Below are 12,537 nucleotides of genomic sequence, written 5' to 3'. Positions count from 1 at the left end.
TCCACTGTGCCCCTTGCCAAGTCCACTGATGGGGGGGACCTCCTCCCCATTCATCTGATCCTGTTTTATCAGGTATCTTGAGGACTGGCTGCAAAGCTCTCCTCTGTGGCCTAACAGGACTGCTCCTCCCTTGGGGGGTGGGGAGGCCAGAGAGCCAGTCATTGAGTTGTGTCAGCGAAATTACTCATTGAGTAAAGGTGCCTGGCATCAGGCCTAAGGACTTTTTGACCTCAGTCCCCAGGATTGAGAAAAACAACTCCTGAAAGTTGTCCTGTAATCTCCACAGGCTTGCATGCCTGTACACACACACACACACACACACACACACACACACACACACACCCTCACAGATTGACTTGAGGCTTCATTACCACTTGATTCCTTTGTGACATCACGAGTACACACCCCAAGCCTTGAATTCTCTCAGTGGCTTTCATTCACATTTACCTATCAATGCTTTCCTCTTTACTTGTCCCTGTCCCTTCTTTCATTGAATTTGAATAACTGAAAAAGCAGATTGTTTGTGGTGGCTCAGTGGTTAAGATCCGAAGGTGATACTGGTTTTGCAGGGAACCCAAGTTTGGTTCCCACATCAGACGGTTTACAGCTGCCTGTAACTCCATCACACGGGAATGCGGGCAACACTTCTGGCCTCCAAGGGTACCTGTACACGTGAGCACATCCCCACACACAGACACAAAGACAAACACATACGTACTTATCAGTGAACTGTACTCACATTCCCTGTGTCTCACATTGCTCTCCTTTCTTCCCCAAAGAACCCCGTTGTGTCTTTATGTACTTACATTCAAGGCTTGTGAATCTATATGAACATGAATTACACGTCTAAATTTCTGTCTGCATGTGAGAGGAAACATGAAAACATGACTTCCAAATTCTGTACTTTTTATTCTCAGCAATGTAGATTTCAGCTGTAGCTGTACTTGCAATAAATGTAACATCAGAGAAATAGCTTAAGAATATTAGAAATGAAACTATGTGAAGCAAAACACAGTTGCCAGTTTTTTTTCATTTTTTATGTATCAAATAGAAGATTTATATTTTCCACAACTAAAATATGTATAGTCTATGCCAATGTTTCTAATGAAAATTTCACTGAATTTATAAAAAAAAAACATTCATATCAATGAACAGTGGTTAGTAGCAGTTTCAGCTCATTCAGATTTCTTTCTTATGTTTTTCAGGGGAGAGTTACCTTTCTACCCAAACGTTTTATTTTGCAAAGGACTTTTATTGCTTTAAAATAGTACTTTCACAAATGTAGTATATATTAAAATTTCAACTTTTTCCTTTATGGTGTTTATGCACTTAACATATTTGAGAGAGTTGAAAATTCTACTGTATGAGAAATTATGTAACGATTCTCAGAATAATTTTATTCACCAACAAAGCTAGATTAGATTTTTGATGCTAAAAGATCACCAGATGAATATGATTCTGAGATTTTTTTTGTTTCAGGCCTAGCCGTTTTCTTAAAGGATTAAATCGTCCTCCTCCTCACCCTGAGTGAGGAATTCATGCTGGCATGCCTTCTTTGAGAACTTTGAAATCCATCACTGTGCTCTTCTATGTAATGCTATTTGGAGTTAAATGCCTCAGTGATGGGTAGAAGCCATAACTAGAGGATAAAGTCACACTTAGGCCCTCCCCCACTTATTAAAGAATTCTGTTTCGATAATCCTGGAGCAGCCATCAAGAATGAGACAGCGGTTGGTGGAGGCAGCTACAGTGTTTATTATTACTGACTTCTAAAAACAGTGACTCTATAATTAGAACCTTCCTCTTAAGGATGACGTACTTCTCTGCTGGATGACTGCATTCATTCATTCCTCCTGGGGATATTTTATACTTCAGTGTATTTTGACTAAATATATTTTGACTCAAATATTAAATTATTAAAGAGGAAATTTAACAAATCTTGCTCTATGAAAAAAACAGCTTATTTCAAAGGTTAACATGTTTTTCAAAATCAGTAAAAAAAAAAAAATACAAAGTAAAATACAAAGTAAGCATGCAGTCTTTCATTTCCTTCACTTAATGTGGGAGAAACTGTATGGTAATTACTACATAGCTTGGAATAGCAAAATATGTAATGACCTTTTCACCATCTCTTTTCTGGAAGACCAAAAAGTCTATTCAAACAGGCTGTGATAGAGATGGCTTATAGAAAGATTTCGTTAATTGGAGCAACATTTTCCTTTACACATGTTAATATTTGTTAATATTTGTAATGCTTAGTACTGTCAGCTACTTGTTCTGGTTGACAAAATATGGAAAGAGCATGTAATACACCTAGAAATATTCTCATGATGTTAGATCCCACTTATTCCTTGTTCTAATATTTGTAGATATAATGAATACACCTTTATTCACAAGTAATGTCAACCTAGGAGTCACATTTAATACTCTACAAGTGTTAAAATCAGGTTCTACTCCACCATTATATGTTTTCCCATGCACCTGTACACTAGAAATGGTTCTGAATGAAATTAATCATATCAGACAGAATCATGGTATCTGGCATAAATTGCTAGTGAACTGAGATTACATTTCATTGAATATATGAGATATATGAATTTGAGACTAAATATTCACTAGGCTCTAGACTTAATAGAATATGGGAACAGTCTTTGTTTTTAGTGGGCTCTGTGGCTTTCAAAGGTAAAGATTATTGTGATAAAACCAGAAAAATTAAACTTATAGTTTATAAAAATTAAACTTATAGTTTATACACTATAAAGTGAATGATGATTTTATGATACAGAATTCTTTCACAAATTCATACACATAAAAGGGAAAGAGCTTAAATTAACGTGTTTTGAGAGAGAAGTACTCTCACATAAGGGATTATAAAGTGAACATGAGCACTGTGAAGTTATTTCCTAAAATTTTTTACATATTTTTATATATAAACTCAGGTTTTATAATGCATTTATGTGGCACATTTGAGAAATATAATTCAGGTTAATCAAGATTCATGCTATGAAGCATTGGAAGATATGTGACTTTCTCAACGATTAACAAATGGTTTACCTACTTATTGCTTGTAGATCTAAAATTAACTTGCTCAGAATGAAATAGTAGGGATAATGTTTTATTTTATCTCAACAAATGTTTTTTTCTTACCAAAGAAAAATTACTTAGATACTAATTATTTATATTAAGAAAAACTTGTCACTTCTTAGAGTTATAATATATTCATTGAATATTTTGCAGTATGCACTCTTGCAATAGGACAATAAAAACTGAGTAGAAATAAAAATTGATTCACTCCCTTGATAAACTTGGGGGTGTTATATTTTTTCTGATGATTCCAAAATCTTAGAAATGAATCCCAAAATTTAATGTTATTCAAGATAGAAATATGATGAAATGTAAATTCAAAATATGAGCTCTGAAATTTCATGTTTTAAGCCTGTCCAGGTAATTCACCAACTTTCCCTGTTCAAGTAATTTAATCGTGTGCTCACTCCTCTTAAGTGATGTCTCATCACTGAAAGGATGTCAGGTTTTTATTGAGATGCATGTATTGTATTAAGGCTTGCATGGCCATCAGGTTCCGTCCTTTCCTGGACAGAGGTATCTGTTGTCTTCCTTTCGGTACGCAGGGATTAACCTCAAGGTCTGTGTCTGTTTGTTCCGTGACCTGACGGTGGAGCTCATGCCTTCTTGTGTTTAATCTTTAGTACAACTCACATAAAGATCAGTACAGAAGCTGTGATAACGCCTCTGCCAAGTCATCAGATAGTGACGTCAGTGATGTGTCCGCCATCTCCCGAGCCAGCAGTACCTCACGCCTCAGCAGCACAAGCTTTATGTCAGAGCAGTCTGAGCGCCCCAGGGGTAGGATCAGGTGAGTTGGCAATGTTGTTCATATTCATTGGATCTGTATGGTTGGCACAAAACGCATCTAGCTTCCAGAATCTTCTTTGGGGAGTACAGATTAGGTCGTGTAATGGAAACATCTCATTATGACTGTGAGGTGGGTTGCGCAATGTACCACCTCTTCTACAGAATCCCTGAGAGAATGTTTGGTACTGTTCCCTGCAAACTTAGGCTAATTACTAGGGTGATCACTCTAGAACTTGCTCAGTACCACAATGTACCACCTCTTCTACAGAATCCCTGAGAGAATGTTTGGTACTGCTCCCTGCAAACTTAGGCTAATTACTAGGGTGATCACTCTAGAACTTGCTCAGTGTTACAGTTCTCATAATGTAGTATGATCAGCAGAGTGCCTTTTAGTCCAGAATTAGAAAGCTACTTTTTAAGAGATCATATAACAAGTATTTTAGTGTTTATAGGAGCATAGCTCTCATAACTATTCAACCATATCATCATACTGTGAATGCCTATCCAATAAGTGAGTATGGCTGTGTGTTTACTTGTTTAAGTATGTTTGTATGCATGCATCTGTCATGCATCTCAACCTACCTTTACGGAAAAAAAAAATATGGACTGTTTACTTTTTCAAAGACTATAGCTTTCTGTTCTCCTACTTCAGCCACAATAATGGGTCTCCTCTCAAGGTAGAACATAGTGGGTATGAGAACAAAATATACATCCATAAGTCACATCATATAAGTTGTAAAAATATGACCCTTGTGTTACATGACCAAGGGTTCTCTGGTTCTTACATAATAAGCACTCTGCAGAAAGCTAAAGACAAAGAAGTTCAGACATTCAGGTCCATCCCAGCATGAGCTGCGTCAGTTGGCGGTTGATCTTAACTTGTTTTTGGAAACAGAAGTTTACAGAAGAAATCTGTAGAATTGAGGGGCTTTCCAATTAAATATGGATGCTAAAAAATGAGAACAAATAAATTTCTGAAACTCCAAATTCCACATTTTGGTGCACAATGAATTGTACGCTCATGTCATTATCTTTTATTTCCATCCCCATTACTTCTGTGCTGAGTGGAAGAACTGCTTTCTTATTTCAATTTCATAATCTCATGACTTAGATAAGCAATTTCTCAGATTTTAGGAAGATGGCAGGAAAAGGAAAGGAAAACTTTAGCAGATTAGCGAGAGACTTATGATTCTCTATAAAGAGGATTAGGTGGAAGGGTGTGATAGTGCATTGGAGCCATTCCAGTGTGGAGAAACTCCCAACCTTAAAGAAACACTATGCTTAGATGTGCTGTTAAGTATAAGCGCAAAACAGAAGATCCATTTATATTGGCTCATGGTTTTTCTTGTTTGAAACTGGTAGGGAGAGAAGTTCTTCTGAACAGCTCACAGCTTTTCCCAGCATCCCATCTTATCTAACCATCCCGTTTTCTGCTCTTTCCTTGCTCTGAAGCTTAACACCTGTAATCACTGGGATTTTATTTTTGAAGGTAGATATTTCATATTTATTATTTTTCCATATGTACCTACATAAATACAAAAATATACATGGAGCTGGAGTGCTAGCTCACAGGTTAAGAGCACCGGTTGTTCATCCAGAGGACCAGGGTTAAATTCCCAGCATCCACATGGTGATTCCCAGATTATAATTCTAGTTCCCTGAGATCTGATGGCCTCTTCTGGCCTCTATGTATAGTACACAGTCATTGGTGCAGGCAAAACGCTCATATACATTAAATAAAGTGGAAAAAAAAGTTAAAACACACATTATATCATCATATCACACCACAGAGCTCTTTGCTGCCAACATTAACCCTCTACTAAAAGCCTGCGATGGTTAGTTTGCAATGAAAATCAGTCACTAACTGGGGTAGACTTAGAAGGGGCAGGCAGGGTCTTCTGTGGTAAATAACCACTTATCCTACTAGAAACTCTGCATGGTGACTGTTCTCTTCTTTCTATACATTCAAAGCCACTGTTGAAAAAAAAAAAAAAAGACCAAGCTGATCATTTCCGATTATATAATATATTTAATATCAACCTTTTAGTCTCTATTATCTATAAGGACTTCATTCTTCTTTAATATTGCATCAAAGGATAAGACTTAGACCAAAAAAATACACCAGACTTTTAAATTATTATGTTTATGGCATTTTCATTATTTGTCTAGGGAATGTATCTTTGTAGCATATAAGCACAAGTACTTGTAAAGGTGATGAATACCTCTGGATCAGGAGTGACAAATGTTTGGTAGCTTCCTGACATAGCTTCTGGGATCTGAACTCACATCTTCTGTAAGAAGCTGAAGCACCTTTCACCCCCGAGCCCATATACAATTGGATGTATAGCCTTGGGGGTGGAGTATGAGTGACCACCAGAGCCTATACTCCTAACGAAACTGATTGTTTGTTTGTTTCTTTGTTTGTTTGATTCTTTATTAATTACACTTCATTCACTTTGTATCTCCCCCATGTGGTTCCCTCCCTCCTCCCATCCCAGTTCCTCCCTTCCTCCACCCTCTGCATGCATGCCCCTCCCCAGGTCCACTGATAGGGGAGGTCTTCTTTTCCTTCCTTCTGATCCTAGTCAATTAGGTCTCATCATTTCCTCTCCCATCAGCAGTGATTTGCCAATAACCCCTCAGCTAGAATGAGACTTTGTACTCACCTCCTCTCTCCACACTGAGACTTTGTCTGGCTTCATCTTTCACAGATCTTGTGCACATAGGTCAGAACTGCTGTGATTTCACATGTGGACTGCTGTCCTGTTTCTGGACGACACTGTTCCCTTGTAGAACCAACTCTGGCTCTTACACTCTTTACAGCCTCTCTTCCACAATGATCCCTGAAGCCTTTGAAGAGAGTAGTAGGACCGTGGCATGATGTCCTCTTTGGGATTAAAAGTCCTCTTGTGTCTTATTCTCTGTGCCTTGGCTACTTGTGAGTCTCTATGTTACTCATCATCAACTGCAAATCAAAGCTTCTCTGGTATTGGGGATGAGGTTTATTAATCTATGGTAAAAATGATAAGTCCAGAGAAGTTTGTTTAATACTATTTAGTAGAATACTAAATACTACTATTTAGTAGGATAATAACAGTACTTTCTCCTTAGAGAGTGTGACCTGTCTAGCCATAGGTTCTTGGTGCAGTAACAGTACCAGTTATATGTTTCATCTTTTGGGGTAGGACTTAAATCTGATTTCTAAAAAGTTTGAAAAGTTACTCCCAGATGTTTGTGTCACTATTGCAAGCAGTAGGCATGTCTTTCAAGGCCAGTTCTTATTGCATCTGGCAGAGTTCACAGCTGGATAAGAATGATGGTCATTCTCTTCCTTCCTTCCTTTCTTCTTTCCTTCCTTCCTTCCTTCCTTCCTTCCTTCCTTCCTTCCTTCCTTCCTTCCTTTCTTCTTTCCTTCCTTCCTTCCTTCCTTCCTTCCTTCCTTCCTTCCTTCCTTCCTTCCTTTCCTCCTTCCTTCCTTCCTTCTTTTCCTGCAATAGTGTGAATAGCGCCTTCCAGCAGGAGGAAAGCTAATTAGTAGGGATGAAACATCCAGGTTACCACTACCTTAATTTATCCATGTTTTATGACCCAATTATGTGGCGTCTTTAACAATAGGATGTAAATGGAAATAATCATTTGATTAATTAATTAGAGCTGGTTATTAATACAGCCGCAGTTATTCTTTAACCCGCTACTTTATAAATAAAAGACACAGCGACGTGTTAGACAATTCAAGCCTTGGAGCACTGGAGCTGTTCGGATATTAACCCTCTAAGCTGTCTTGTCTGCTTCCCAGAAAAAATTCCCATAAATACTTGCACATGTTCCATTTGAGCTGCTTCTGCTTCATCAGGCCAGTCCTCAGAACAAGCTGCCCTTGGCCTTGGGCTACTGGTTACCCCATTGCGACCTGATCCTTTCTTCCTCCTTCCTCTCTTTCCTTGTGGTCCTGCTGTGACTCTAAATCCCATGAACTTCCATTCTACCTACCTACCTTCTGCCCAGCCCAGGCTGCAGGCAACTTTCTTAGCCAATCAGGAATAATTTTGGAAGCAAGGTTTATACAATGTTTTGGATACGTGATTAATTGCTCATAGGACAGTAAGGATCTTGGGGGACAAGCAATTAACATTTGAATACATAGTAGCTACAGATCAACCCCAACAATTGGGTCTTACTTTCAACTTCTACAGGATAACTAATGGCACAGGTAATAGCCTATAATGTTTAGGGGTCTGTGGGACCTTACTGGCCAACAACTCCAAAAGAGATAATCTATTTCAATCCCTGGGCTTTCTATATATTAGCCTGTGGTGTCCTGTAGGCATTGGCCCTTCCATGTATGGCAACTCCATTTTAACTCTTTATACATGTGTACACTTATACTTTAGGAAACTTCTATAGTTTGGTTTCCATATGACTTTTACAAAAGGTCTTCAGTGTTATTTATCACTCTGGGTAGTCCCATCAACACTCTTCCCGTCCAATATCCCAACCAAATTTAAGCCTTCCTGTTTCATTATTTCCTTTTAACCCCTTATACTACTGCATTCTTTTTCTATCCCCACCCCCAATAGTACAGTCAGATAGTATATGCTACTTACACAACATTACAGAGTTTTAGAAGATTCATCAAAACTAACAATTTTGCAACAGCAAGTTGTGTAATCTATTATCTCCTGGTTTTACCAAAGTTAACCTCCCATTTCAAGAAGGATTTTAACAATCAGACTGAAAAGGCAGTCTGATGCAAGTAAGGTTTTTTTTTTTTTATCACTTCTAAAGGAGTAGTTTAAATTTTATTGAAAGCATTTATTTCTTGTACTCAGCCTTTGAAAGTTATAAAAGGATTTAAAACCAGTTATCATCCATGAACAAATAGCCATCTTGTAACTATACATTTACAAAAATTGGGCCTTTGATGTCAGAAAGCACACATAAAGGAAAGGTTCTTATATTTATTTGTGGCTTTCAAAATGAGTATGCTTTAATTAATTTATTTTAACTTTTTTGGTAATTAAAAAAGTTGATTTTTTTAGAAATCACTATAGTTATCCCTGCAAATGATTACAAAATTAATTTCAAAATTTCCCTTTACCCTAACTGATTTTTAATTTAGTATGAAAATGCAGTGAAGTAGTCTTCGGATTTTTTCAAAATCATATCTGATATGAATTTAACTGAAACAAGTTTCAGCTTTTAAAATATCTCATAAATAAATAAATAAAACTTTTTGTGTTTCCAATTGTTTTCTTTTGTGTTTCCAATTTGTTTTGCCTATTGGCATCAAATGTACTTGAGTAAGATGGGATTTTATTTTACCTTAACAATCCAGAATCAAATTTATATATCTGTTTCCTATACTTAGAAATACAAAATTTACTAAGCTATAAAACATACCAATAAGCAATTAGATGACAGAGAATGAACCTATGCAGGGAAAATATTGAATAGGGCACATCTAAGAAAAATCTCTTTCCTTGATTTTCCATTCTTCCTGTTTGGTTTTAACAGTTCAAGGCTGATTAACAAGTTTATCTGCTGGTAATAGGTAGAAGCTGTGAGTAAAATGGAAACAATATCCCACCTGCTCTTTAAAAACAGTTCGTCTTTGTAACAAATACATTAACAACCCGTAAAAATCTTTCTTCTAAGTCCCATGAATGCATCATTTCTGCCACACACCTAAATTATTATGCCATGGCATGTAGTAGCAAAACTATGGCTGATATATGAATGAATGAGCAAGAGTCTTGACAATGAGCAGTTATAGAATATTTTGAGTGAGTGGGTAAATTTCCTGGGCAGGGTCTTTCTTGCAGAGCGCTTTTATCTATATTTTGAAACAAAGCAGAGAGGATAGAGTTAAAAAACAATCTTTCATCTCTGTTGTTAACTTTGTGCTCTACTCTTTTGTGATAGCTTGGCCATTATGTGTCCTGTTAAATTCTGTAACATTAGTGACTTTATCAAGTAGGAAGCAAAACAGTTAGTTGCAATTACTAAAGGTTCCAAACTTTGAATTAAAAAAGTGTAGTGTATCAGGATGAGGGGGGTGGTGGGAATGGCCCTTAGATACCACTGGCTGCATTAATTATTTTTTTGTGACTGTGACTGAATACACTGAGGGAAAAAAAGCCACTTAGTAGAGAAAAATGATGATTTATTTTGGTTTACTTTTCTTTTTTTAATTTTTTATTTAACTTTTATTAGTTACACTTTATTCATTTTGCTTACTTTTCGATGTGGGACGCAGTCAGGACAGAAAAGGCAGAGGCAGCATGAGCATGAAGTGAGTGTGACAGGAAGCAAAGTGATCACACTTCAGCAGTACACAGGAAACAGAGTGAAAGAATGAGAAAAAGAGAGAAAGAGATGCATGGATATGAATCAGTGAACAAGAACAGGTGTAAACCGATGTTCACAGTGGGCTGCAAACCTCAAAGCCCACCCCCAGTGGCATACTTTCTCCCGCAAGGCTCCACTGTGTATACATTCCATAACTTTTCCAAACAGCCCTATCATCTGGAGACCAAGCACTCAAAAACACAAACTTCAACAGTGACTACTTCTAAATTTGTAGGAAATAGCTGTAAATAGTAATTTCAGAACTATGTTACAATGTCACAATATTGATGGGACTGTACCTCCTCACAGGCACTTGAATTAATTTATTTTTGTGACAAAGTGAGATTTTTCTCAGGCTAGTTATCATGTTCTTTGCTGTGGCTTTGAGCACCTTTAACATAGCTGATCTGTGTGGTGACCATATTCAAGAAAAAAAATAGTAAGAAAGTAACCATTTAGGAAATGTTCATGTTCTGTGAAAGTGTATTTTCACATTTGATAATTGCTGATTAATTTTTATTATATTATTGGAAGCTCATTATTTTAATGAACCCAGGCCTGAACTCATTTTCACCATTAATTACTGGGCAAAAATTCCTTTTTATGGACTACTTAGTTGTTATTTAGAATGGTTATTCTTCCATTCAGTATCATTGCTTCCTAAACATTACCCTTTTCATCTATCATATTCATAATTTGTGCCTTAATTTCCAATGTCTATATTTCCATATGTATATTTTTTATTAAATTTTTATTTTTTACATTAATTACAGTTTATTCACTAACCTAACTGTAGCTCTCTCTGCATTCCCTCCCAACCCACCTTCACTCCCTCATTTCCTCCCATGCCCCTCTCCAAGTCCACTGATACGGGAGGTCTTCTTGCCCTTCCATCTGACCCTAGCTTATCAGGTCTCATCAGGACTGGCTACATTGTCTTCCTCTGTGGCCTGGTAAGGCTGCCCCCCCTCAGGGGGAGGTGACCAAAGAGCCAGCCACTGAGTTCATTTTAGAGACCTGAGTTCATTTAGAGTCCCTGTTCTCCTTCCTAGGGAACCCACTTGGATACTGAGCTACCATGGGCAATGTCTGAGCATGGGTTCCAGGTTATCTCCATGAATGGTCCTTGGGTGGAGTATCAGTCTCAGAAAAGACCCCTGGGCCCAGATTTTTTTGGTTCTGTTGCTCTCCTTATACTACTCAGCAATTAAAAACAAGGAAATCATGAAATTTGCAGGGAAATGGTAGGATCTAGAAAAGATCATCCCGAGTGAGGTATCCCAGAAGCAGAAAGACATACACGGTATATACTCACTTATAAGTGGATATTAGACATATACTATAGGATAAACATACAGCTAAAGAAGCTAATCAATAAGGAGGACCCTGGGTAAGATGATCAATCCTCACTGAGAAAGACAAACGGGATAGCCATATGTATGTTTTTAAAGTATGCTTTTGTGCTAGATTGTCACGTGTTTGGATGTGTGTTTGTAGTGTTTGAATGTGCCTGTTCATGTGTGTATGGCTGGGGTCGGGGTGGGGGGTATTCCAGTGTGTGCATGTGCCAGCTGAGTGCAGGGGCCGACGTGAGGTGTTCTTCCTCAGAAGCCACCCACATTGAGTTTTGAGACAAGGCTTGTGACTGGAACCTAGGGCGTAAAGCTTGACAGTTCCGCCTGGCCAACCAAGTGCAGGGCTTCTTCCGTTTCTGTCCCCAGGGCTGGGGTTAGATGCACACTGCAGCACATGCATCTTTTTCCGTACGGATGGTGGTGATTGAACTTGGGTCCCCATGCTTGGGCAGCAAGTACTCTTCTGGCTGAGCCAACTCCCAGGGCTTGTACTGGACATTCTGATCGGGAAATAACGTGCCGCGTCATTCTTGCAATGACGCAAAGATTAGTAATATAATTTTGAAAATAAATGGAAAAGAGATCGCAACCCGTTGAACTCATCTGACCTGCAGAATGAGGAAGTGCTAGAGCCAGAAGCTCAAGCTCCGAATTACTCATCTCCGTTTAACCTAAAAAGATTTTGTTAATTCACAGTGTTGTAGTGGTTGAAACAAGCATAAGGCATCCATAATAATAAAGGTTTATACATCTGCCATCAAGCTTAAAAGTCAGTTACGGCCATGTTAGCTGCATCCCTCCATCTACCCTCAACCCCCTTGCATGTGTCATGCTTCAGCATACGATAATCCCAGGGGCATTTATCTGCTTTGCCAAATCATTATCAACCTACAGCCATTGTGTGGCCAACATTTCCTGAGTCTTTCATGGCCATAGTCAACATGGCTCACCAGAGTAAATG

At 38.0% G+C, this 12,537-nt stretch overlaps 1 protein-coding gene across 11 annotated transcripts in view; it reads left to right on the top strand.

Annotated features, from left to right (window-relative positions):
• Window positions 1–12,537, top strand: part of Rims1 (regulating synaptic membrane exocytosis 1) — a 434,736-nt gene that overhangs the window by 341,641 nt on the left and 80,558 nt on the right. For 9 of the 11 annotated variants that reach the window (XM_055606030.1, XM_055606022.1, XM_055606016.1 and 6 more), the window contains one exon: window positions 3,708–3,874. The exons of the other annotated variants lie outside the window; for them this stretch is intronic. In XM_055606030.1, the coding sequence (XP_055462005.1) occupies window positions 3,708–3,874 (167 nt within the window). The remainder of the gene's footprint in view (window positions 1–3,707; window positions 3,875–12,537) is intronic. 11 annotated transcript variants of the gene reach the window in all.

Source organism: Psammomys obesus, unplaced genomic scaffold (assembly GCF_907164565.1).
Source record: "Psammomys obesus unplaced genomic scaffold, mPsaObe1.curated_primary_1811, whole genome shotgun sequence".
NCBI lineage: Eukaryota > Metazoa > Chordata > Mammalia > Rodentia > Muridae > Psammomys > Psammomys obesus.
The sequence above is the reverse complement of the archived record's forward strand: the minus strand, read 5'-3'. Positions and strand labels throughout refer to the sequence as shown.